The sequence below is a fragment of the Pristiophorus japonicus genome, chromosome 20 (genome assembly GCF_044704955.1).
Source record: "Pristiophorus japonicus isolate sPriJap1 chromosome 20, sPriJap1.hap1, whole genome shotgun sequence".
Classification (NCBI taxonomy): domain Eukaryota; kingdom Metazoa; phylum Chordata; class Chondrichthyes; family Pristiophoridae; genus Pristiophorus; species Pristiophorus japonicus.
This window is the reverse complement of record NC_091996.1, coordinates 19712604-19739088: the sequence shown is the minus strand read 5'-3', so window position 1 is coordinate 19739088 and position 26485 is coordinate 19712604. Positions and strand designations below refer to the sequence as shown.

Here is a 26485-nt window from a genome sequence, read left to right as displayed (position 1 = left end):
ACAAATTCAATTTCATGAAACCATGTTGACTCTGCTTGATTGTATTATGATTTTCTAAATGTCCTGCTACTACTCCCTCAATAATGGATTCCAGCATTTCCCAATTACAGATGTTAGGCTAACTAGCCTATAGTTTCCTGCTTTTTGTCTTCCTCCTTTTTTAAATAGAGGGGGTTACATTTGCCAATCCACTGGGACCTTTCCAGAATCTAGGGAATTTTGGAAGATTACAACCAATGCATCCACTATCTCTGCTGCCAGTTCTTTTAAGACCCTAGGATGCAGGCAATCAGGTCCAGGGGATTTGTCAGCCTTTAGTCCCATTAGTTTGCCTAGTACTTTTTCTCTAGTGATAGCTGTGTCACAAATGACTGCCTCTGCTTACTTATCCATCATTCCCTAAATAGTAAACTTTTATGGTATTTTCTTCTGCCTTGAACTCCATTGAGCAGTATACTTTGCACAGTCTGTCAAGTTGTGGGATTTTTTTAATGTTGAAAGATATACTTTGAACTAGAAAAATTTGACCTGCTGGTCTGGGTTTGATACAATGCACAGCCACGTTACTAGTTTTACTGTACCCAAACTAGCAATAACACGTCTAATATCATGCAGCTTCAATAAATTTGTGTCAGAAGTATACTCCGGAGATTGACAAAATCATGCCCTGGCCAAGGGCACCGAGCAAGTGCTTTTACTGAAAAGTGATTTGTACCAGTACTCAACAGTTATTTAGTTCTGTTACTTGGCGAATCCCTGCTAAATGAGGAGTCCTGCATTCATATTGGTCAGTCTCTTGCCCTAAACACTTCTATTGCAAAGATCATGCAAACTGCAAACCCCTTTAAAAACAGTGTCCTCTGTACTCTGGGTGGGGGGGGAGGGGGGGGGGAGAAACTACATACTGGGTTTTTGGCCCAAATCTTAAATTAAATTGTCAGAGCTGTCTCCATACTGCTCTGTTTATAATGCCGGACAGCAATTTATTTTGACGGCGTGTGTTGCACCATGCTGCAAGCTGCCTTTATGGATCATTGGTGCAATTCATCAGCTCCCACTGTCTGCTCATTCATTCACTGAGTCAGGTGTGTTATAGTTCCCAGCACTGATCGCAAGCTCAGCTATCATGGGCTCGTTGCCTAGCTTGTCTATGTGTATGTACAGTGCAGTCTACAGTGCTTAAGTTCTCTTTGTAACTTTTATTAAATCAGCGTTCAAATCAGAGTGTAATTGTAATTTTTTCAATGGGAGAAGGCAAAAAGAAATTCCTTAAATAATCTGCTTCAACATTGAAAAGAGGGGTTTTAAGTTATTCCATGTGTTGGAAATTCCTAGTTCATCCTATGTTTCAATGTCTTTTGACCCAGAACCAAGCTGGTCCAGTATCTTAATCTAACTGGTCTCCTGATTTTAAGGTATTTTTCTCCCTTACCCCTTTTGATCTCGCCAATAATGGCCAGCGTTCCCATACCACCATACTTTGAAATGTAACACTCAGAGTGCCTCTGCTTCTTTCTGTATGAGAAAGTTCCTGGCTTCTGTTCAGCGTCACCTTGTGGTGGTACTCCCGAGACAGCTAACTCACTGTGTCGAAGGTTGTGGATATTAACTTGTCCTATTACTCTGTAGCATGCTGCTGTCGTTTTCTATTCCATGTCCTCGCAGGTAACTAATGTTTTAGATAGTGGCTTCTATCCTCCACAAGCTAAGAGTCACAACATGAAACTTTATAACATCTCATGGTTGCAACTTACACATTGATCTCAATGTACTTTTTTTAAGTGTGTGTTTTGTTCATAAAGAATAGTGCACAAAATATTTAATTCACTACACACAATAAATATGGAATAAATGTTTAGCAGCAGATGGCACTTATATCATTGTAAAGTATTGCATTTATAGCTGCTGATTTTTGTTTCTGGTGTTCAGTCTTGGATAATACCTGTTGCATGTTGGTTTCAAAAGTACCCAAGTCACCCATTCTGCAACATATTCCTCAAGTTTACCAGTAATTACCTTAGCACTCAGCTACTATTAGTAGAGTTTATCTGGCAGGCTCCAAAATTGAATGGAATCAGTATCTTGCCAGGCTGCTTGGAACTGTTGTCGTTTCCCCAATTAGTTTGCTCTGAAGCTGCAGTTTAGGTGTAGAATTCCACTCGATGCTTTCAACTTATTTCATGAAAAGTATCAAATCCTGTTGATGGTGCCACAGAAATTGAAAACTGCTCCACAGTGAAATAGAATTTCTGTGATTCAAGTTTCAAATCTGACCAGCGGGCGCTGGATATTTACGGGGGAAAGTGTTTCATTTGTTTTGACGTAACTTTCTTTCTCTCCGCTTACATCGAACTGTTTACATTGGTTTATTGCCTGACAGGAGAGGAGAGAAACAGCGAAAGAGAAGGCTACAAAAACATTGCAGTGCTGGTGTCAGTAATTTGGGGGAAAGGGGGAAGGCTGCTCCTAGTTGAAGGCAACAAATGCTGTATGCACGTACTAGAGATTTTTGGGAATGATTATTATAGCAACAGCCTAAAAAATAATTGAAGCAAATCTGTAAATGGCATGCTTTAAAATGTACAAGAGTTATTTACAAACTGCATATATCAGTGAGGATTTTGTAAGCAGGATTTTTATGTATCTTTACTCTTGCAGATGTTCTGGTTTCTCTTCAGTTAGCAAATATGAATGTAAAGATCACTAAAACTGCAGCATTGAGTGGCAGATCTGTGTGGGCGGTTGTTCATGGGTTTGAGTAAAAGTGAGCCAGTGTGTGCTTAAATAAGTAAATAATGTGGACGAGCGTAGGATAGCTGCTTTAAGTGTTTCTTTCTAATTTAAAAAACCTAGGTAAAGAGTAAAGCCGTTAATGCAGACCATCGCCAACAGTGAATAGTGCAGAAGAGAAATCAAGAACTAAGCTAGCTGATGTCGTGCTTGGGTTTTAAACGCCCATTCTAGGAGGATGGGAAGGCAAACTCAGTTCCCGAGCGACCGATTCCATCCCTTTCCCCAACATCTGTCTGAGGCTGAACCACACTGGTCGCAACCTTGGTGTCATATTTGACCCTGAAATGAGCTTCCGAGCACACATCCGTGACTTAACTAAGACCGCCTATTTCCACCTCTAACATCGCCCATCTCCACCCTTGCCTCAGCTCATCCGCTGCTGAAACCCTCATCCGTGCCTTTGTTACCTCGAGACTTGACTGTTCCAATGCACTCCTGGCTGGCCTCTCACGTTCTACCCTACATAAACTTGAGGTCATCCAAAACTCGGCTGCCCGTGTCCTAACTCGCACCAAGTCCCTCCCATTCACCTATCACCCCAGTGCTCGTTCACCAACAATGGCTCCCAGTTAAGCAACGCCTTAATTTCAAAATTCTCATTCTTGTTTTCAAATCTGTAATTGGCCTCGCCCCTCCCTATCTCTGTAATCTCCTCGAGTCCCACAACTCCGCACAGGATATCTGCGCTCCTCTGATTCTGCGTTCTTGAACATCCCTGAATATAATAGCTCAACCATTGGTGGCCGTGCCTTCTGTTGCCTAGGCCCTAAGCTCTGAAATTCACTCCCTAAACCTCTCTGCCTCTCTAGCTCTCTTTCCTCCTTTTAAGACGCTCCATAAAACCAGCCTCTTTGACCAAACTTTTGGTGATCTGTCGTAATTTCTCCTTGTGTGGCTCAGTGTTAAATTTTTTGTCTTATAATATTCCTGTGAAGCGCCTTGAGATGTTTTACTATGTTAAAGGCGCTATATAAATACAAGTTGTGGTTGGAAATCTTGGGGAAGTGAGGAGCTGTCTGGTTTTCAGGCCCTTGGAAAGGATCTTTTGCATGAAGCAGTGGCCTAGGGTTGATGGTTGTACCCGGAATTTTGTTTATATTCTTTTACGCAGAAGATTTAAAAGTGCACATACAGGACCCAAATTTGGCCAGTACAGATTTCTGGCGCATTCACCAGAGGTACGCCGCTTTTGTAGAACTCCAAGGGTGCCAAAAATCTTCGGGCCGGGTTTGGCCGCTCCCCAACCTCTCCTCCATGGTGGCGTAGCGTGGCAACTGGATTTGGGGGCGGAACCAGGTCCCGGCGCTGAAAACAGTGCCGGGACCTCTGCACATGCGCGCTAGAGTGTGTGCACATGCGTAGTAGCTCCTAGCCCCCAGAATCTGAGTGTGTGTGATGCAGGCTGTGCGGGAGGGGCCGTTGCTCGCCGTCCCTATCCCGGGACGAGTGGCCTGCCACATAGGCCAGCCGCTGTCTTCCTGCGCTGAGGGCTACAAGAGACAGGTTGGTGGGGGGGGAAGAGTTTTGATCGGTGGAGGGGGGGGGGGGGAGAAGGGGGAAGGGAAGAGTTTTTTGGGGGAGGGGGAGGGGAAGAGTTTTGATGGGGGGGGGAGGGGAGGGGAAGAGTTTTGATGAGGGGAGGGGAAGAGTTTTGATCTGGGGTGGGGTGGGGGTGGGGGGGGAAGAGGAGAAAAGAATTTCCAGTACTTTAATATCTAGCTATCTTTACTGAAAATAAACTCAGTTTAATCAGGCTGATAGAACCTACACCCTGTCCAGTCTCGCTGCTTGGGATTTAAAAAAAAAATAGCATTCCTATCATAACACTGTCATTTGGAGGCTAACTGCGCTGATCTCTTAATTCACTGCAGGGTTTTTCAGAACATACAAAAGTGGACACTTACTCTGGCCTAACTTCGTTTGGAGTAACTTTTAGCTGGCTAAACTTGCTTAAATGGCCAAAACAGGCATAAGTAGTTGGTAACGCCCCCTTTTGAAAAACAAACTGAACTAAAAAAAGAACCTAACTAACTCACTTACACTGGAGCAACTTAAATGGGGAGAATTGCGATTTTTAAGTTACTCCAAAAAAAACGGAGCAACTCTTGGGGAAACTTGGACCCACAATTCCTGTTCAGATGAGCGTTTTGTTGCAGTAAAACACGTGAATCAGCAGAGCCTGTAAATGAATAATCTGGACTGCTGCCTTGCTTTCATATTTCCTCCAATCAGGAAGAAGGATGAGCAGGTCAATTGAATACACCACCTGCTATCCCCCCACTGTCAGTGCCATTGGCTTTTTGCCTCGGGCTGCCCTTATTGCTGGTCAGGATCGCCTATGACCATTTTTAATTAGCAATTCTAATCAAAATTACAATTAAAATCTTTTTGCACAGCAGTTGCGAAACTGTGCGCATTATTCTGTGTTTTTTCCCTCGTGTTGGGAAGAGTTTTAATCTTGTGATTATGCTAGATTTGGGTTTGCAGTATATTGAATATAAATTTGAAGACCGAGGCAATATAGTCTTGTGTTGCGCTGTGTCGCCCTGCCCCCCCCCTCCCCCCACCCCCCCTGCTTTTGCTGTATCACGTATATCAAGCTCTGTTTGTGAACTGCTCACAGAAGCTCCACAGCCAGCCTCGCAATTTCTCAGCTCTATGATTGCTCATTCACTGATTCATTAAGACAAGTGTGGCTTCAGCCTGGCACGGCCACTTGGATGATGGCTTCCTGCTGTGATTCAGTTCAAATATCTTGGAGATTGGTGCCTGGCAGGTTGCCAGGAGAGAATGGCATGGAAACATCAGTGCTATCACTATTACCCCCTCCTCCCCACCATTTTAGTCCATGATGTTTTCATTAACCTTTCACAATAATTGTCGTACAGTACATTTCACTTAAATGTACCCCGACGCATACGTAGTTAAAGAGGAAATGTGGATTTTGAACCGCCTGAAACAGGACTTAAACTTGAAGGAGAAAAAAGGGCAATCTGCAAAGCAAAAATAAAAAGGAAACAACCAACAGAAAGGAGAGAAATACAAACACTGACCAAATAGGAAATAAGGATATGAGGGACCAAAAGAATATGGGGGTTGCGGGAGAAACAGAAAAGCAACAGAAGCAGCATTCATTACCTTTCCCAAGTTGCCACTCCAGAGGGCATTTAGGGCCATTGTGAAATTGGAGTCATGTGAAGGCCAATCTGGGTAGGGGTTGGCAGATTTCCTTCCCTGGAGGTTATTCGTGAACCAATCCGGCACTTTTCTGTCACCAGCCCACAAATTGTCAGATTTCATAAACTTGCCATGATGGGATATGTACAGTTGTGACCTCTTTGAGTTGCTAGTCTAGTACTATAACCACTAGGCCAACATACCAAGGTTTACAATAAGGGCTGGCAACTCTAGTCTAAGGCGTCCCACATTTGTGAATGGGTACCCCAAATTTCAAGAAGATACTGAAAATTGGAGCAGGGGTCCTGAATTCCTGGAACATTTTTTGAGCAGAACAACAATTCTACAATTCAAACCATAACATTAGCCCACAGCAGATCACAGCGCTAAAGTATTGGTAGCTTAGGCTGTATAAGTAGCAAAATCAGCTGCAGATGATGTATTCATTTCATTGGAATTTGTGGCTAGAAGTGTTGAATTTTGTGTGAAAAATGAAGTGAGTTTAGTTTTAATATTGGTCCTCTTATTTAAATATTCACACATTGGATTTTGCAGAGTAAAGACTATATGGCCTTAAGAACATAATAAGAACATAAGAAATAGGAGCAGGAGTAGGCCATACGGCCCCCCGAGCCTGCTTTGCCATTTAATACGATCATGGCTGATCCGATCATGGACTCCGGTCCACTTCCCTGCCCGCTCCCCATAACCCCTTATTTCCTTATCAGTTAAGAAACTGTCTATCTAGGTCTTGAATTTATTCAATGACCCCGCTTCCACAGCTCTCTGAGGCAGCGAATTTCACAGATTTACAACCCTCTCAGTTTTAAATGAGCGTCCCCTTATTCTAAGATTATGCCCCCTAGTTCTCGTCTTCCCTATCAGTGGAAACATACTCACTGCATCCACCTTATCAAGCCTCCTCATAAACTTTTACGTTTCGATAAGATCACCTCTCATTCTTCTGAATTCCAATGAGTAGAGGCTCAACCTACTTGACCTTTCCTCATAAGTCAACCCCTTCATCTCCAGAATCAACCTAGTGAACCTTCTCTGAACTATCTCCAAAGCAATATTTTTTCTTAAATATGGAAACCAAAACTGTATGTAGTATTCCAGGTGTGGCCTCACCAATACCCTATATAACTTTAGCATGTGGGCACAAGATCCTGCACTTCGTGCTCAAAGTAGTGAATTCTTGTAGCAATTTCAAGGAGGGTCTGGACAAAGATTAAGATTTATTCCAATGGGGGAAGTGAGGAGGGAATTGGCGAAGTTGGCTCGTTCTGGTCCATTCTTGGACCCAGTTGGGGATAATTGTTGCCGCCTTTCTCGAGTGAGGAGTGGTGTGGGGTAACCCAGAGGTAAATAAGAAATGAGTGTCAACATAGCAAAGATGATCTTCGTAACCTACTAGCAGCATCGATGCTTAGCAGTATTACTGAACAATAATTAACAGTAATTTAAAAAAACAACTTGGTCTGATGATCAAGTGAACCAAAGGTCTCTTGTTCCCCTTCTTTCTCTCTCTTCTCGCTCCACACACACACATACTTCCAGGTAAATTATATCTGTTTTAACAGTACTGCATTACCACTAGATGTTGGCGTAAAAGATGAATTAATTTTTTTCCTTGTTTCTTCAGTGTATCTGAAATGAAAATGGAGGACATACTTTCAACTCTCTTGATGGAGGATTTTAAAGGAAAAAAATCTGGACACAAGGTTTGTGATTTTTGTTGCCTTTTACATTGCAGCATTGTGTTAATAGCGCTGAAATTTCCTGAATGGGTAAAGGCTGTTGCCACCAATCCTCTCCGACCTTATCCTGGACAACAATGCTGGCAGGCCATTTTTCAGGGTTTATAATTAGTGGGTTTTCAATCTCATGAGCTGCTACTGAACTGCTTATTTGTGTTGTTGCCATAGGCAACTATATAAAAAAAAAGTCTTGCGAATTTATTCCAGGAGCTCACAATTTGGAAAATTGGTATGTCGGAGGGCAAATCAACGATTTCTCTTCACAAATGCTCCAACTGCTGTGGTTCAGCTGGTTAATTCTGCATGCAAGGGACAGAGTTTCAGGCAATTGCGCTGACCGATAGATAGTCCCAATACCTGATCAGCATAAAACAAAGCTTTGGCACTCTTATTCTGTGACAAATTTGTTGAGTGGGTACAAAATAATGACATGCAGCCTCAGCAGGTTTCATGTTTCTTTCATAGGTGTCGGCCGTGGCTCAATGGGTAGCACTCTTTCCTCTGCATGAGAAGGTTGTGGATTTAAGTCCCATTCCAGAGACATGAGCACAAAATCTAGGCTGGTACTCCAATGCAGTACTGAGGGAGTGCTGCACTGTCAGATGAGACGTTAAACTGAGGCCCCGCCTGCACTTTCAGGTGGATGTAAAAGATCCCATGGCACTATTTCAAAGAAGAGCAGGGAAGTTCTCCCCAGTGTCCTGGCCAATATTTATCCCTCAACAAACAACACAAAAAAAAAACAAATTATCTAGTCATTATTACATTGATTTTTGTGGGACCTTGTTGCCATATTTCCTGCATTACAATAGTATTTCAAAGGTACTTTATTGGCTGTAAAGTACTTGGGGATGTCCTGAGGTCGTGAAAGGTAGTATATAAATGCATATCTATCTATCTGTATATATTGTATGTCTTGTATAAATATAGACTGGGAGGCCGGACTTAATCATTGCTAATTCTTGTGAAGTCAAGACCTAATATGGGTCTCATGACCCTATGGGATCAATGGTGATATACGAATGGAGTAAGTTAGCCTCAGCCAGTCCATTGGTTGGCATAACAGGTTTGTTGCACCTGAGCTGCAGAGAATGTGCTGTGTGACCAGGAGATGAATGAGTTTTACACTAATTATTTTGTAGTCTGTAAAAGGACTCCTTCTGAAGAACCGTGAAGAAGTTCCTTTTAAAAGGAAAAATGATTTGCCCATTGAAGACCGCCCTGTAGAAAGTCTCCAAATGGACTTCTGGAAAACTATGCCAACCCAGTAGTATACAAGAAATTAGTGAACATCTGGTGTTACTCCAGTGAAGTTGTGGCTTAGCTATTGAAGGAAGTAGACTAACTTCTTAGAGTTCAATCTCTCCCACATCCTGGCAGCTCTGATAGCCTCTCAATACTTTGATGCTGTTGTACCAAGGTAAGGGAATAGGTCTGACTGTATTCTAAATAATGGGCATATACTCAATGGGAGACTGAGCACCAGGTCTATTTAAAGTATATCCAGTATTTATTGCCCATCTCTAATTGGCCTTGAGCTGTTGCCTTGAACCGCTGCAGTCTGTGTGGTGAAGGTACTCCCACAGTGCCTATCTCCGCTTTTCACATATCAATGTGATTTTCTTGGTTTAGAAAATCCACTACTTTTGAAAACTGCAGTGGCTCTGGTTTCAGTTCTCCGTTAGAAAACTGCAAGCCTGCATTATATGTGAATACAGTTACATAGCAGTTTGAAGTTGCTGACTAAAATGGGTCTTTACATTATTTCTTAATGTATGAGAAGAGTTACACTGCATGGTTGTTGGATTGTGGTGTTCTCATCTCCTACCACCCACCCCCCCCACCCCCACTAGGAGAGGTATTACCTGAAGGCAAGTTTATTCTATATCAAAATTGTAGAGTTGGGGCTGTATCAAACTATCACATATGGGAGCTTAAATATCCAAAAAAGAGTGTCTCACCGACTGGCTGACTTGCACCCTGCCACATTGCCAGGACCAGAACTGCCTCTGCGAAGAAGCTGGGAGACACTCTAGTTACATAGAATTACATTTAGAGTCTACAACACGGAAACAGGCCATTCGGCCCAACTGGTCTGTGCCAGAATTTATGCTCCACATGAGCTTCTTCCCTCACCTCTTCATCTAGCCCTATTGGCATACCCTTCTATTCTTTGGTCCTTCATTTTAATTTTTAAAAATGTATTCATTCACGGAATGTGGGATGTGGCAATGCCCATTTATTGCCCATTTCTAATTGGCCTTGAACTGCCTTCTTACACAAGAACATAAGAACATAAGAAATAGGAGCAGGAGTACACCATACGGCCCCTCGAGCATGCTCTGCCATTCAATAAGATCATGGCTGATCTGATCATGGACTCCGCTCCACTTCCCGCTGCAGTCTGTGTGGTGAAGGTACTCTCACAGTGCTGTCAGGTAGGGAGTTCCACTAGTTTGACCCAATGTCGATGAAGGACTGGTGATATATTTCCCAGTCAGGATGCTATGTGACTTGGAGGTGGTGGTGTTCCCATGCGCCTGCTGCCCTTGTATTTCTCAGTGGTAGAAGTCATGGGTTTGGGATGTGCTGTTGAAGAAGCCTTGGCAAGTTGTTGCAGTACATCTTGTAGATGGCGCACAGTGCAACTACACTGCACTGGTGGTGCAGTGAGTGAATGTTGAACGTGGTGGATGGGGTGCCAATCAAGCGGGCCGATTTATCCTGGATGTGTCGAGCTTCTTGAGTGTTGTTGGAGCTGCACTTATCCAGGCAAGTGAGGAGTATTCCATCACACTCCTGACTTTGCCTTGTCGGTGATGGAAGGACAGGAGTCAAGAGGTGAATCACTCGCCGCACAATACTCAGCCTCTGACCTGCTCTTGTAGCCACAGTATTTATGTGGCTGGTCCAGTTAAGTTTCCAGTCAGTGGTAAGTAACCCTTCGGATGTTGATGGTGACAGATTTGATGATGATAATGCCATTGAATTTCAAGGGCAGGTGGTTAGACTCTTGTTGGAGATAGTCATTACCTAGCACTTGCGTGGCGCAAATGTTACTTGCCACTTAACAGCCCAAGCCTGGATGTTGTCCAGATCTTGGTGCGTGTGGGCATGAATGCTTCATTGGGCCGTAAGTTGTAGCCTCTCCTGGTGCGTATGATGTGCGCACGTGCCCAAAGAGGCCTCGCAAGTGCCGGTTCTCGGTGCGCTATGTGCACGCGCCGAGAACCGGTATTTGCGAACTGTCAAAATTTCTTTTGACATATCGTACGCATCCCCGGGAGAAGGACCTTCGTGCGCTGAGATCTGGGCTATTTGCCCAACTCCTGCCCAGCAAATGTCCTTCAAACTCTTACGCCTGGTATTTTTTATATTTAAAAACCCTGTCATTAAGGTAAGTTTATTTTTACCCTATTAAAACATATTAAAAAAATAAATTTTTGTCTAAAACATATAATTACATACAATTTTAATTCATTTTAAATATGTGCGGTGTTTTTTTATTTATTGTGTTTGTTTCTGTGTTTTTTGGGGTATTTTCATTGTACAAGCTCCCATTACTATGTGCCTCTGGGACCACCGGGTACTTTCGTTAAAAAAAATTGCGGTCGGAGGCATCCGCCCGCAGGAAGCCTCCGACCACAATTTCTGGCCCAATACCTGAGGAGTTGCGAATGGAGCTGAACAATGAGCACTCATCAGCGAACATCCCTACTTCTGACCTTCATGTGCTTATCTAGCTTCCCCTTAAATGCATCTATGGAATTCGCCTCAACTACTCCTTGTGGTAGTGAGTTCCACATCCTTACCACTCTTTGGATAAAGAAGTTTCTCCTGAATTCCCTATTGGATATATTGGTGACTATCTTATATTTACGGCCTCTTGTTTTGGTCTCCACAAGTGGAAACGCCTTCTCTACGTCTAGTTGTGCAGTCGACACTAATAGGTAAGCTTCAGACAGGTGGCGTTTCAAAAACAGAATTGCTCGGACTAACCTCTGCCTCCACCAAACGTTACTGCCTAATCTAATTGCTAAAGTAAGACCTGTAGGTCAATATAGCTGTGCTAATCCCTGTCATGGATCCCAGGCAGATAAGTTCTCCCTCTGTGAGGTACCACTGTGAGAGACTTAACCATGATGTGTCAAGGACAAACAAATGAAGGAAAGTAATAGATTGCTTGGCTGTAGGTAAGCTGAAAATCTTTGGTACTTAACTTTAGTCAGCATTCTTTGAATGAAGGTTGTACTGCATACCAACCTGCTGTACTGCCATGCTATTAGGATAGATGTTAGTGTTCAAACACCAAAACATAAAATTGAAAGTAAAAAAGTGTAAATACTTTTGAATGTTAAGTACACTTATTGGGCCCAAGTTTCCACATGATTTGCGCCTGGTGGAGAACGGACTATCTTAGAAATAGCAATTCTCCACATTTTTTTTTCTGCAGTTCTAGTCGGGTAGAACAGTTCTACTTTGGAACAGAATTTTTTCTTCAAAAGGGAGCGTGTCTGGCCACTGACGCCTGATTTCAAAGTTTCCACAGTGAAAATGTACTCCAAACTAAAGTAGAATGGAGCAAGTGAAGATTTTTGTAGAACTGAAAAAACCTGTTCTACACATTAAAAAATCAGGCGCAGGTTACAAATTAGGCGTCCAGAACGAGGTGGGGGGGGGGGGGGGGGGAAGGGAAGTCATTAAATTCTATAATAAATCCTTATTTATACTTATACAAATATTATACAAATAAATCCAACCTGAATAAACATTTATAAGCAAAGAAAAGATTAAATAAACCATCTTCCTACCTGTGTGAAAGTGCTTCAGGCAGGCCTTTCGGGACCGAAGGCTGAACGGGCTGGCCCGAGACTTCGGGCAGGGCCCGTCCCCAGCACCAGATTTACAGGTAGGTGGCGTTGGGTTGGGTCGGGTCGGGAGGTTCGGTTCGGGGCAGGGGGGGAGGAGGGAGAGAGACGGGGGGAGGGGGAGAGAGGGTGGGGGGGGGGGGGGGAAGAGGTCAGGTCGGATCCAGTCCGGGAGCGGGAGTCGGGTCAGGTCCAGTCGGGGGGGCGGGAAGCGGGAACAGGAGCGCGGGTAGGGTCGGGTCCAGTCGGGGGCGGGGGGGGGGGGGGGGGGGGGGCGGAGCGGGAACAGGAGCGCGGGTCGGGTGCAGGCGGGAAGGAGGGAGAGAGACGGGGGGAGGGGGAGAGAGGGAGGGAGGGGGAGAGAGGGTGGGGGGGGGGTCGGGTCGGTGGGCGGGAGCGCGGGTCGGGTCAGGTCCAGTCGGGGGGGCGGGAAGCGGGAACAGGAGCACGGGTAGGGTCGGGTCCAGTCGGGGGGGGGGGGGGCGGAGCGGGAACAGGAGCGCGGGTCGGGTCGGGTGCAGGCGGGGAGCGGGAACAGGAGCGCGGGTCGGGTCGGGTCCAGTCGGGGGGGGCGGGGAGCAGGTGTCGGGTCTGGTCTGGAGGCAGGGGGGAGGGGGAGCGGGTGTCGGGTCTGGTCCGGAGGCAGGGGGGGGGCGGGGAGCGTGTGTCGGGTCTGGTCGCGGGGGGGAAGCAGGAGCTGGCCGTGGGAGGAGCCTTATTCACGCAGCCCCAGTGAGGCCATTCGGCCAGGGCTAGGGGCTGCGTGCTTCGGGCCCCTCCCACACAGTTCGGCGCCTGGAGCTACTGCACTTGCGTGCCCACTGTAGCGTGCATGTGCAGAGGTCCCGGCACTGTTTTCAGCGCAGGGACCTGGCTCCGCCCCCCCACAGCTCGTGCTGGCTGCGCCGAGGGCCAGAGGACCTGCAGGGAGGTGGAGAATACGGAGGATTTTTTTAGGCGCACTTTGTGGCACGAAAAACGGGCGTCCAGGTCGGGACTGCGCCGTTCTAGGCGCGTGTGGAAACTTGGGCCCATTGTTTCCAATGTACACCATACTCCATAGGCCCACAAAATGGTGGGCGGGCAGGCAGGCTGGTAGCTGACTTCTGCCAAAGCCGCTCTGTAATGCACTACACGAGAGCTGCCTGGCCTGACTCCTGCTCTATTTCCAATCCTGACTGTGTGGAAGTACCTGTCCTCTGCCCTGTGCTCCCACATATGGAACAGCTGTGACTAGAAGCTCCGTGAACGAGGATTTGAGCGCACAAATCCACTTTCTCCCACTCCTTTGGCATTTTTTTAATCTTTTTTCAAAAACAAAATTACTCTGTCACCAGGATGGAGAAAGAAACAGACTGAACACACAGGCGTGCTCGGCGGGAATCTCTTTGGCTGACATCACTCGATTACGTCCGCTTCATTGTTTTCCCACAGCAAATGGCTTACCTTCAGGTCTCTACAGAGGGGCAATTAAAAGGCGATTATTTTAAAAACCAATTTGTAGGGAAATCATAGTAATACCAGGAACACATCTAGGGGTAAGTACTTCAAGTACTTGCCCTTGGAGTTGCATGTTCCAATAAGCAAATCCTACTCCATTCATATAATTGTGCTTGTGTCTACTTGTTACTACTACCATTCTTTCCTTGTCATCTGGGACATGTTTTTCATGGAGACAGTATTATTGACGCAGTCCTCCAAATACTTGGGAAGAGAAAAGCACATTTAAGAAGCATTTGAACAGTTGTCTCTTAATTGTCTAACTCGCCATTTCTTTCAGTTTAGCTTCTTGTGTACTGTAGTCGAGTGCCACAAACTACTTGAACTAAATTTCCTGGATTTATTTGTCATTGTGAATCTATAATAATACAGTATTAAAATGTCAGTGTTTAGGGAAACTATATCCATCGTCACTAACTAGGATTCCCAAGTTGAGCTTTACATTCAGTACAAAAATACTGTTCATCAGATTGCTCCGTTTGAGAGCAATGCTGATGAGTACAAACTTGTTTGCTTTTTTATCTTAATGGTGCTAAATTCCTTGTATGTTTTGGACACCCTGCCTTCGAAAAGGTATTGATGCATTGGAAAAGAGCAATGGGGATGATTCGAGAACTAGGGGTTCTTAAGTTATAAAGAAAAACTTGGCACTCAATTTATTTTCATTGTAGAAAAGAAGATGGATGAGACAGACACAAACCACGTCTTCAAAATGCTGAGGAGCATTGATAATGTAAATGCAACTAGGCCGGTTAATTTGGATGGCGAGTAACGAACTGGAGGACACATTCAAAATTACGGAGCCTCAAGTGGAAGTTAGAAGATTCTCTTCACTAGCCACTGTCCCAACCCCCCCCCCCCCCCCCCCCGGCCAGCCCTGTGGAGTAGTGGACATGTGGAGCAGCCTCCCAGCAAAAGCAGTTAGTTACATACTGATTAACTTGCGTCTTGTAGAGAAAAAAATAGAAAAGGCTAAATGAGTGGAGTGGGATTGAAAGTTACAGGGATAAGGAAAGGAGATGATCAAATATTTCATACACGGTGATATTCTTGCACTGCTGGACTTGTGAAATACGGTTCTGGAAAGCAACAAGCCACTGTTTAAATAATACGGTTGTGAGATTAGCATCGTATTCCAGAGATTTCATACAAACAAGGGAAAGGTAGCATAATGGTACTGTTACTGGACTAGTAATCCAGAGGCCTGGGCTAATAATCTGGAGACGAGTTCAAATCCCACCACGAGAACTGGGGAATTTAAATTTGGTTAATTAAATACATCTGGAATAAAAAAAGAAGCTAGTATCAGTAATGGTAACCATGAAACTATCGCGTTGTCGTAAAAACCCATCTGCTTCACTGTTGTCCTTTAGGGAAGGGAATCTGCTGTTCTTTCCCAGTTGACTCTTAACTACCCTGGGGGCTCACCGCCACTTTCTCAAGGGCGAGGAGGGATGGGCAGTAAATGCTGGCCTTGCCAGCGACGCCCACATCCCATGAACGAATACATTTTTTTAAAGTGCACTTTTGAGGTCAGGCAAAAAATTGCAGAACTTCTGCTTAGGAGATTCAAGTTCAAAGTTCACCAATCTTACACTCCCAGCTTGGACGGAGTACAGGTCACAGATAGGGCCACAACACTATGCCAATTCTCCAAACCTTTGTGCACTCCCAGTAGGAAGTCTTGCTCGGTCGATGAATTTACCCTTAAATCTATTAACTCAAGGCCATGATTGGACACTTTAGCTCTGGACTATAAAAGAAGCAACTGTTCGGCCTAGTGGCCTTTCCTCACTTCATGCTTTCTTGGATTCTTCACAATGTATTTACTCTGTCGGCGATGAAGGCTACTTGATGCATAAGTGAATTATAGAAATGGAATAAATATTCAACCATATATCTGATGGGTTCGCCTGAGTCAAATGGCTAATTACTAACTTATTAAGGAAACAGTAGCGGGACATTTGGAAAAGCATAATTCAATCATGCAGAGTCAGCATGGTTTTATGAAAGGGAAATCATGTTTGACAAATTTGCTGGAGTTCTTTGAGGATGTAGCGAGCAGGGTGGATAAGGTGGATGCAGTGTATTTGGATTTCCAGAAGGCATTCAATGAGGTGCCACATAAAAGGTTACTGCACAAGATAAAAATTCACAGGGTTGGGGGTAATATATTAGCATGGATAGAGGATTGGCTAACAAACAGAAAACACAGAGTAGGGATAAATGGGTCATTTTACGGTTGGCAGTGTCTAGTGGGGTGCCGCAGGGATTGGTGCTGGGTCCTCAACTATTTACAATCTATATTAATGACTTGGATGAAGGGACCGAGTGTAATGTAGCCAAGTTTGATGATGATACAAAGATGGATGGGAAAGCAAATTGTGAGGAGGACACACAAAATCTGCAAAGGGATATAGACAGGCTAAGTGAGTGGGCAAATATTTGGCAGATGGAGTATAATGTGGAAAAATGTGAGGTTATCCACTTTGGCAGAAAAAATAGAAAAGTAAATTATAATTTAAATGGAGAAAAATTACAAAGTGCTGCAGCACAGAGGGACCTGGGGGTCCTTGTGCATGAAACACAAAATGTTAATATGCAGGTACAACAAGTAATCAGGAAGGCAAATGGAATGTTGGCCTTTATTGCAAGGGGAATAGAGTATAAAAGCAGAGCAGTCCTGCTAAAACTGTACAAGGTATTGGTGAGGCCACACCTAGAGTACAGTTTTGGTCTCCGTATTTAAGGAAGGATATATTTGCATTGGAGGCTGTTCAGAGAAGGTTCACTAGGTTGATTCCAGAGATGAGGGAGTTGACTTATGAAGATAGGTTGAGTAGGTTGGTCCTATTGGAGTTCAGAAGAATGGGAGGTGATCTTATCAAAACATATAAGATAATGGGCCCAAAATTGCCCAGGAGTGCTTGTTTTTTTTGGAGCAACTTGATTTTTCTGGAGTATCTTAAAAATCCCCATTTTGCACACACAATTTGTACCAGTGTAAGTGAGTTAGTTAGGATTTTTTTAGTTTCGTTTCATTTTGTTTAAAAGCGGGTGTTACCAGCCACCTACGCCCATTTTGGCCATTTAAGCTACTTTGGACAGCTCATAATTGCTCCAAACTAACTTAGGCCAGCGTATGTGACCACTTGTGACCGCACAGAAAATCCTTGCGGAGAGTTAAGAAATCAGCGCAGGTACATAAGAATTAGCAACAGGAGTAGACCATCTAGCCCCTCGAGCCTGCTCCGCCATTCAACAAGATCATGGCTGATCTGGCCGTGGACTCAGCTCCACTTACCCACCCGCTCCCCGTAACCCTTAATTCCCTTATTGGTTAAAAATCTATCTATCTGTGATTTTGAATACATTCAATGAGCTAGCCTCAACTGCTTCCTTGGACAGATTCACAACCCTCTGGGAGAAGAAATTCCTTCTCAACTCGGTTTTAAATTGGCTCCCACGTATTTTGAGGCTGTGCCCCCTAATTCTAGTCTCCCCGACCAGTGGAAACAACCACTCTGCCTCTATCTTGTCTATCCCTTTCATTATTTTAAATGTTTCTATAAGATCACCCCTCATCCTTCTGAACTCCAACGAGTAAAGACCCAGTCTACTCAATCTATCATCATAAGGTAACCCCTTCATCTCCGAAATCAGCCTAGTGAATCGTCTCTGTAGCCCCCTCCAAGGCTAGTATATCCTTTCTTAAGAAAGGTGACCAAAACTGCACGCAGTACTCCAGGTGCGGCCTCGCCAATACCCTATAAAGTTGCAGCAGGACCTCCCTGCTTTTGTACTCCATCCCTCTCGTAATGAAGGCCAACATTCCATTCGCCTTCCTGATTACCTGTTGCACCTGCAAACTAACTTTTTGGGATTCATGCACAAGGACCCCCAGGTCCCTCTGCACCGCAGCATGTTGTAATTTCTCCCCATTCAAATAATATTCCCTTTTATTGTTTTTTTTTCCAAGGTGGATGACCTCACATTTTCCGACATTTTATTCCATCTGCCAAACCTTAGCCCATTCGCTTAACCTATCCAAATCTCTTTGTAGCCTCTCTGTGTCCTCTACACAACCCGCTTTCCCACTAATCTTTGTGTCATCTGCAAATTTTGTTACACTACACTCTGTCCCCTCTTCCAGGTCATCTATGTATATTGTAAACAGTTGTGGTCCCAGCACCGATTCCTGTGGCACACCACTAACCACCGATTTCCAACCCGAAAAGGACCCATTTATCCCGACTCTCTGCTTTCTGTTAGCCAGCCAATTCTCGATCCATGCTAATACATTTCCACTGACTCCGCGTACCTTTATCTTCTGCAGTAACCTTTTGTGTGGCACCTTATCGAATGCCTTTTGGAAATCTAAATACACCACATCCATCAGTACACCTCTATCCACCATGCTCGTTATATCCTCAAAGAATTCCAGTAAATTAGTTAAACATGATTTCCCTTTCATGAATCCATGTTGCGTCTGCTTGATTGCACTATTCCTATCTAGATGTCCCGCTGTTTCTTCCTTAATGATAGCTTCAAGCATTTTCCCCACTACAGATGTTAAACTAACCGGCCTATAGTTACCTGCCTTTTGTCTGCCCCCTTTTTTAAACAGTGGCGTTACATTAGCTGCTTTCCAATCTGCTGGTACCTCCCCAGAGTCCAGAGAATTTTGGTAGATTATAACGAATGCATCTGCTATAACTTCCGCCATCTCTTTTAATACCCTAGGATGCATTTCATCAGGACCAGGGGACTTGTCTACCTTGAGTCCCATTAGCCTGTCCAGCACTACCCCCCGAGTGATAGTGATTATCTCAAGGTCCTCCCTTCCCACATTCCCGTGACCAGCAATTTTTGGCATGGTTTTTGTGTCGGCCACTGTGAAGACCGAAGCAAAATATTTATATATCGGTAAAAGCTTTTACTATCTGTTTTTATGTTTTGCGCAAGTTTACTTTCGTAATCTATCTTTCCTTTCTTTATTGCTTTCTTAGTCATTCTTTGCTGTCGTTTAAAATTTTCCCAATCTTCTACTTTCCCACTAACCTTGGCCACCTTATACGCATTGGTTTTTAATTTGATACTCTCCTTTATTTCCTTGGTTATCCACGGCTGGTTATCCCTTCTCTTACCGCCCTTCTTTTTTACTGGAATATATTTTTGTTGAGCACTATGAAAGAGCTCCTTAAAAATCCTCCACTGTTCCTCAATTGTGCCACCGTTTAGTCTGTGTTTCCAGTCTACTTTAGCCAACTCTGCCCTCATCCCACTGTAGTCCCCTTTGTTTAAGCATAGTATGCTCGTTTGAGACACTATTTCCTCACCCTCAATCTGTATTACAAATTCACCATACTGTGATCACTCATTCCGAGAAGATCTTTTACTAAGAGATTGTTTATTTTTCCTGTCTCATTACACAGGACCAGATCTAAGATAGCTTGCTCCCTTGTAGGTTCTGTAACATACTGTTCTAAGAAACAATCCTGTATGCATTTTATGAATTCCTCCTCAAGGCTACCCCGTGCGAATTGATTTGACCAATCGATATGTAGGTTAAAATCCCCCATGATTACTGCCGTTCCTTTTTCACATGCCTCCATTATTCCCTTGATTATTGTATGCCCCACCATGAAGTTATTATTTGGGGGCCTATAAACTACGCCCACCAGTGACTTTTTCCCCTTACTATCTCTAATCTCCACCCACAATGATTCAACATTTTGTTCATTAGAGCCAATATTGTCTCTCACAACTGCCCTGATATCATCCTTTATTAACAGAGCTACCCCACCTCCTTTCCCTTCTTGTCTATCTTTCCGAATCGTCAGATACCCCTGTATGTTTAATTCCCAGTCTTGGCCACCCTGCAACCATGTTTCTGTAATGGCCACCAAATCATACCCATTTGTAATGATTTGTGCCGTCAACTCATTTACTTTATTTCGAATTCTGCGTGCGTTTAGGTAGAGTGTTTTAATACTAGTTTTTAAACCATGATTTTTAGTTTTGACCCCTCCTGCAGCCCCTTTATATTCATATATATTGTCCCTTCCTATCACCTTGTGGTTTACACTTACCTCAGTGCTACTCTACTCTGTTGCCTCCTGCCTTTTGCATTCTTTCTTGGGGTCCTGTTCATCTGAGCTCTCACCCACTCTAACTAGCTCAGAGCCCTCTCCTGGGTTCCGAATACTCCTTGCGCTGAGGCACCTCGCTTTCATGCTTGCCTTTTTATTACACTTTGACCCTTTAGAATTTTGCTGTACAGTGGCCCTTTTTGTTTTTTGCCTTGAGTTTCTCTACCCTCCACTTTTACTCAGATAGAGTTGGGAGGGGGGTGGGGGGATGGTGGAAGTAAGCGGAGAGGACCTTGCAAAGCACTAAACACCTTCACAACAACATTCAAGAAGCATAAAAACCATCAATAAAAAATAAAACTTAAGTCCTACCTTCCTAACTCAGCCCGGGAAGTCAGCAGGCCGGCTGGTGCGAGATGCCACTTGGCCGGGGATAGGTGTGGGCGGGATGACCGGGCGGGAGAGCACAGGGAACTGGCCACAGGCACGCTGAACACACACACAGATAGGCTGGTCTGGGCTCGCACAACACACAGGCTGCAGGAATCAACGGACAGCGAGCCGGGCAGCCGGTGCAAGAGGCATCGTGTCCCACGCTGTAGCACACATCATCATCATGGGAGGAGCTACTGCGCATGCGCGAACACTCTAATGCGCATGCGGACAGCTGCCGGCACTCTTTCATGCGCAGAGCCCTAGCTTCGCCCCCCCCAATGGAATCGCCACACCTCGTCAAGCCCCAAGAGAATCGACAGAGCGCCGAGAATCAGGGGACATCTTTTTGGCGCAGTTTTGAGCCTAAGAAGTTGGCACGTTTCACATGAGTGCGCCAAAAAAATGGTTGGGCCAAAACTTGGGTCCACTGAGGGGGCTCGACAAGGTGGATGCAGAGAGGATATTTCCACCATAGGGGACATAGTCTCAGAATAAGGGGCCGCCCATTTAAAACTGAGATAAGGAGGAATTTCTTCTCTCAGATGGTTGTGAATCTATGGAATTCTCTGCCCCAGAGAGCTGTGGAGGCTGGGTCATTGAATATATTTTAAGGTGAAGATAGACAGATTTTTGAACGATAAGGGAATAAAGGGTTATGGGGAGCGGGCAGGGAAGTGGAGCTGAGTCCATGATCTTATTAAATGGTGGAGCAGGCTCAAGACGCCAGGTGGCCTACTCCTGCTCCTATTTCTTATGTTTCTAACTAGCTCCAAAAGCTTTCAAAAAGAGTTGCATTTATATAGCTCCTTTCATGACCTTAGGACATCCCAAAGCATTTTGGAAATGTGGTCACTGTTGTAGTGTAGGAAACACTGCAGCCAATTGCACACAGCAAACTCCCATAAACAGCACTGTGATCATTATCTGTTTTTAGTGATGATGATGGAGGGATAAATATTGGCCAGGATACTGGAGATAGCTCCCCTGCTCCTCTTCGAAATAGTGCCATAGGATCTTTTACGTCCACCTGAGTGGGCAGACGGGACCTTGGTTTAACGTCTCATCTGAAAGACGGCACCTCCGACAGTGCAGCACTCCCTCAGTACTGCACTGGAGTGTCAGCCTAGATTTTGTTCAAGTCTCTGGAGTGGGACTTGAACTCACAACCTTCTGACTCAGAGGCGAGAGTGCTACCCACTGAGCCACAACTGACACGGTAATATTACTGGGTTGTACTTTGTAGGTTTCTTCTGCTAACAGCATACTGTGTTGTCCTTGGGATCAAATACGGTATCAATGCAAAGGGAGAATTCCTGGTTTTTAATAAAGCAATCCATAGTAGAAGGTCATTTTTGTTCACATGAATTAACATGAATTGACTAGTCTTATTTCTTCCACTATAATGTTCTGATATAATTTTGAGTAATCCAATATAATATTCACGTCCTTCCATTCAGCGGGGAAAATCCATTTAAACATCAAAACTTGATCTTTACTTAGAACATCAAAACATTTGCTGTTTATAGTATATTCCTAAAATTGCAGCTCATGCTCTCTACATTTGCAAAATTGAGACGTGTATTACTTTAATTAGTCAAGTTTTTCTGAGAAATTAAGCTTCCAACAATAATTCGTGGGCTGCCATCTCTTGTCTCCCCAGCATTTAATGTGCACTGCTGGAGTTCAGTATCAAGAACAGCTGGGCTGGGCCTGCTACATTAAGCAGGTATCAACTGATTCTCTTTGTAATTGAATGTTGTATTGATTGATGAAATGACAAATGGAGTATTTGGATACATTAAGCCATCAGAATGGTATTACTTCCTGGTTAAGCGTGTAGTCGGCATCTTGCATAGTAATGAGTCGACACGATTATTGAAAGTAAAGCTACATTTCATTCGTTGAAACTGGATCTGCATTTTCCGGCAGAAAAGAGCACATCACAAATGACCTAATCAAATGCCTTTATTTCATTATGAATTTGTTTTTAATGGATCAGAATTAATTGACACGGCATATTTGTCATTCTATTACCAGAAACTCTTTTGAAAGAACTGTAGAAAAATAAGATTCAGATAACTGAATAAACCTAACAACCTTGGGACATCTCAAGCACCCCTACTACTTTTGGAAAATATAATCTGAAACATCTTTTTATTCATTTTCAAAACTTGCTGGAGACACAGTGGTGCCTGCAGTTCCACGTGTGTGGAATTAAATAGGTGGATTATTCCTGTGCATTATGGGAACACTAAGACAGATTTTCAACCTTCATCATTCTGTTTAGTTATATTGTTACTAGACCTTATGCAACATATTCTGACAGGTGAACAACATGAAGTACTAATATGTTGTCTTCTTTTAAAATGCCTATAATATTCTGCATTAATTGGGTAACTTTGCTCAGCAAGCATGATGATACCTAGTGAGACAGAAGTATCAAACTTGTACAGTAGGGGGTGTTTTTCAGTGGCTGAAGTAGGAGAACTTCTAACTATGCCAGACCAAAGCTGGGTATGCATGATGCTGTCACTGAGTATAAAGACGGAGAGTCTTCATCTCTAAATACTTCACTTTTTAAGCAAGAAAAAACAATTATGATAAATCTTGTAAGGACAAATATTTTCACACTATTTAAATGATTCTCACTGGACCTAAAATTAGACCTGAGCCCTGTGAGCTCTTGTGGTGCACTTATATTGGAAGTACGGTTTGACGCCGGTACTGTTTTTTTTTAATCGTGTAAGTGATCAGTATGAACATTACAAATCAAACAATTCTTTTGGATTAAAACAGCCATTCAGTCCACCAAAGCTCATCCCTCTAATATGCCAATTCTTTTACCAAAGCATCCAACCTCATGTTCTGCCTCTACTACCCTACCTGGCAGATCATTCCAATAATGTATTTCTCTCGTAATAAATGCATTCTACTCTTTATACAAATACTTCCCAATGCATGACCGCTGTTCCTACTGTTTAATAGTAAACATGTTAAAGTGTATTGATTTGCTAATGTTGGTGTTCTGCTGATTTGTAAGGTACTGGCTCTTATCTGTGATCTTTCCTGCGCAGTTCATTCAACTCTTAGCTCTGTCTGGGAATAGCAAGTCTCTCCCCCTCCAAGAGGGTGAGCCGTTATGTTAGCTCCTTACACCACTTTCTAATTGGGCAGTAGAAAGTACTGTGCGCACACACGTAAACGTGCATACAATGTTCACTTGCCATCTGGTGAAAGTCGTTTACTTTCATTGAATGTTTAACATTAAACTTTACGGCACTTTGTCACCATTTGAAAAATTTCAAAATTCAGCTTTATACTGATTGCAGGATAACTGCAAACCAGGCTGAAGTGATGTGACGTCACATCTCCCAGGCGCAGAAATTGCAAATTGCCACTTTAGCACCGAGAAACTGAAATTATACTGCATTTCTTGTGTAAACAATATGTGCAGTATTACAATCCTATCATGCTGTACTAAATGTACCAGTAAGTGCAATAGAGGCTGTGATAGGGCAATACCATTGCTGTGTGTTCGAGCTAAATAATGGGAGCTCAAAACGTCAAAAAGAAAAGTGCTTCCATTTTGAGGATGAAAGCTGTTGAAATAACGAACATGGACAATACGGTTGTGCGTTGTGTTGATTTGTTAATGTTGCTGTGTCATTGACCGCTAAGCTGCTGGCTTGTGGCTGTGAATGTCCCCATCCATTCAGTTTCAATCGCTGCTGCCCTGTTTGGGGAAAGACAAGGCAGTTGCCCTTGAGGTGTGTGAAATAAATTGAAAAAGAATATTACCTTACATTACAGTGCATTCTTGCATGCCACCTGCCATCCCCCTTGAGGCCTAGGCACTCGCTTCGTCAAAAACAGAAGTTTAGCGAATTACCGTGAAGCAGGAGAATTAACAAATAAATTAAAAATGTAATTGCATTTTGATTATGACGCAGTTAAGCACGTTCCTTCCTTTTTTGCCAATTTGTCTCGAAGGCGCTGATTTGTTACTGGGATTATAGTTCCACTGGTGCTGGGTAGAGCCCTCTGTTACTTTTTCATGTTTCAGTCTAGAATTTGACAAATTTAGCAACCAAGGAGGGTTTCACAGCCAAGCCTTATTCTGACCTTACCCAATTTCCACCCACATTCACATTCCAGCAGGCCTCATTTGATCAGAAGCAGGCCAATTTGTTTCTTTTCCTCCTCTCTACTCCAGGGGCATTGAGACAAATTGCTACCAATCTTACTACTGCTAACTCAGCGCAGACTGGGGATCAGACCTGGGAACTTCTGGTCTGTGGGACTTAATACTATTTGCTTAGTACTACACTAGGCGTCGCCTATACCCACCCACAGAACTGTCAGGAACTGGTGCCCATCTTGTACCTGCAATTTTACTGTGGCGGAAGACAGGTATGATCACGCGGCCAGTCATTCTGATTATTTTTAAAAGATTTGGGGGTAGAAATTCGTCTCGGGCGGTGGCGCAAGACGTGCAGTCTTGGATTGGCCGCTCGTTTTACGCAGCGCCTGAGATTCCGTTCCATTACCAGCAATAGAGCTGAATATCGGGCGCTATATATAACGGGCGGCCGATCCCATACCGCACGTTTTGCATCACCGCCCAAGGACGAATTTCTACCCTTTTATCTCAAATGAAGACAAATTCATTTTGAATTCCATAGCATTACTTAAATAAAGAATTGTAGGGGAAAGGGAAACCACATGCATCTTAAATTTATGAGCTGGATTTTTGGCTTTTAAAATTTCAGGGCGGTAATGGCGATAGGGCGCCTGGAAAAAGTTTGCCCCCTTGTCTGCAAAATTCGGCAAAAAAATGAAGTTCCATGCTCGGGGGCGCAAAATCAGGGGTTACACAAGGAAGTTTTTGCGCCCCAGCCGAAAATCGCGGCGTTAAAAACATTTTGCTGATTTAAGGAGCGTCATTATTGTTTAGTGCCCTGCAACGTAACATAAGAAATAGGAGCAGGAGTAGGCCATACGGCCCCTCGAGCCTGCTCCGCCATTTAATACGATCGTGGCTGATCTGATCATGGACTCAGGTCCACTTCCCTGCCCGCTCCCCATAACCCCTTATCCCCTTATTGTTTAAGAAACTGTCTATTTCTGTCCTAAATTTATTCAATGTTCCAGCTTCCACAGCTCTCTGAGGCAGCGAATTCCACAGGTTTATAACCTTCTGAGAGAAGAAATTTCTCCTCATCTCAGTTTTAAATGGGCGGCCTCTTTTTCTAAGATTATGCCCTCTAGTTCTAGTCTCCCCTATCAGTGGAAACATCCTGTCTGCATCCACCTTGTCAAGCCCCCTCATAATCTTATACGTTTCGATAAGATCACCTCTCATTCTTCTGAATTCCAATGAGTAGAGGCCCAACCTACTCAACCTTTCCTCATAAGTCGACCCCCTCATCTCCAGAATCAACCTAGTTGAACCTTCTCTGAACTGTCTCCAAAGCAAGTATATCCTTTCGTAAATATGGAAACCAAGACTGCACACAGTATTCCAGATGTGGCCTCACCAATACCTTATATAGCTGTAGCAAGACTTCCCTGCTTTTATCATCCATCCCTTTTGTAATAAAGGCCAAGATTCCATTGGCCTTCCTGATCACGCTGTACCTGCATACTATCCTTTTGTGTTTTAACCCCAGGTCCTGTTGTACTGCAGCACTTTGCAATCTTTCTCCATTTAAATAATAACTTGCTCTTTGATTTTTTTCTGCCAAAGTGCATGACCTCACACTTTCCAACATTATACTCTATCTGCCAAATTTTTGCCCACTCACTTAGCCTGTTTATGTCCTTTTGCAGATTTTTTGTGTCCTCCCCACACATTGCTTTT

At 43.9% G+C, this 26485-nt stretch overlaps 1 protein-coding gene across 1 annotated transcript in view; it reads left to right on the top strand.

Annotated features, from left to right (window-relative positions):
- ddx31 (DEAD (Asp-Glu-Ala-Asp) box polypeptide 31) overlaps positions 1 to 26485 on the top strand; it is a 120088-nt gene that overhangs the window by 57232 nt on the left and 36371 nt on the right. Inside the window, exon 17 of the mRNA XM_070863375.1 lies at positions 7616 to 7694. Coding sequence (XP_070719476.1) covers positions 7616 to 7694 — 79 coding nt within the window. The remainder of the gene's footprint in view (positions 1 to 7615; positions 7695 to 26485) is intronic.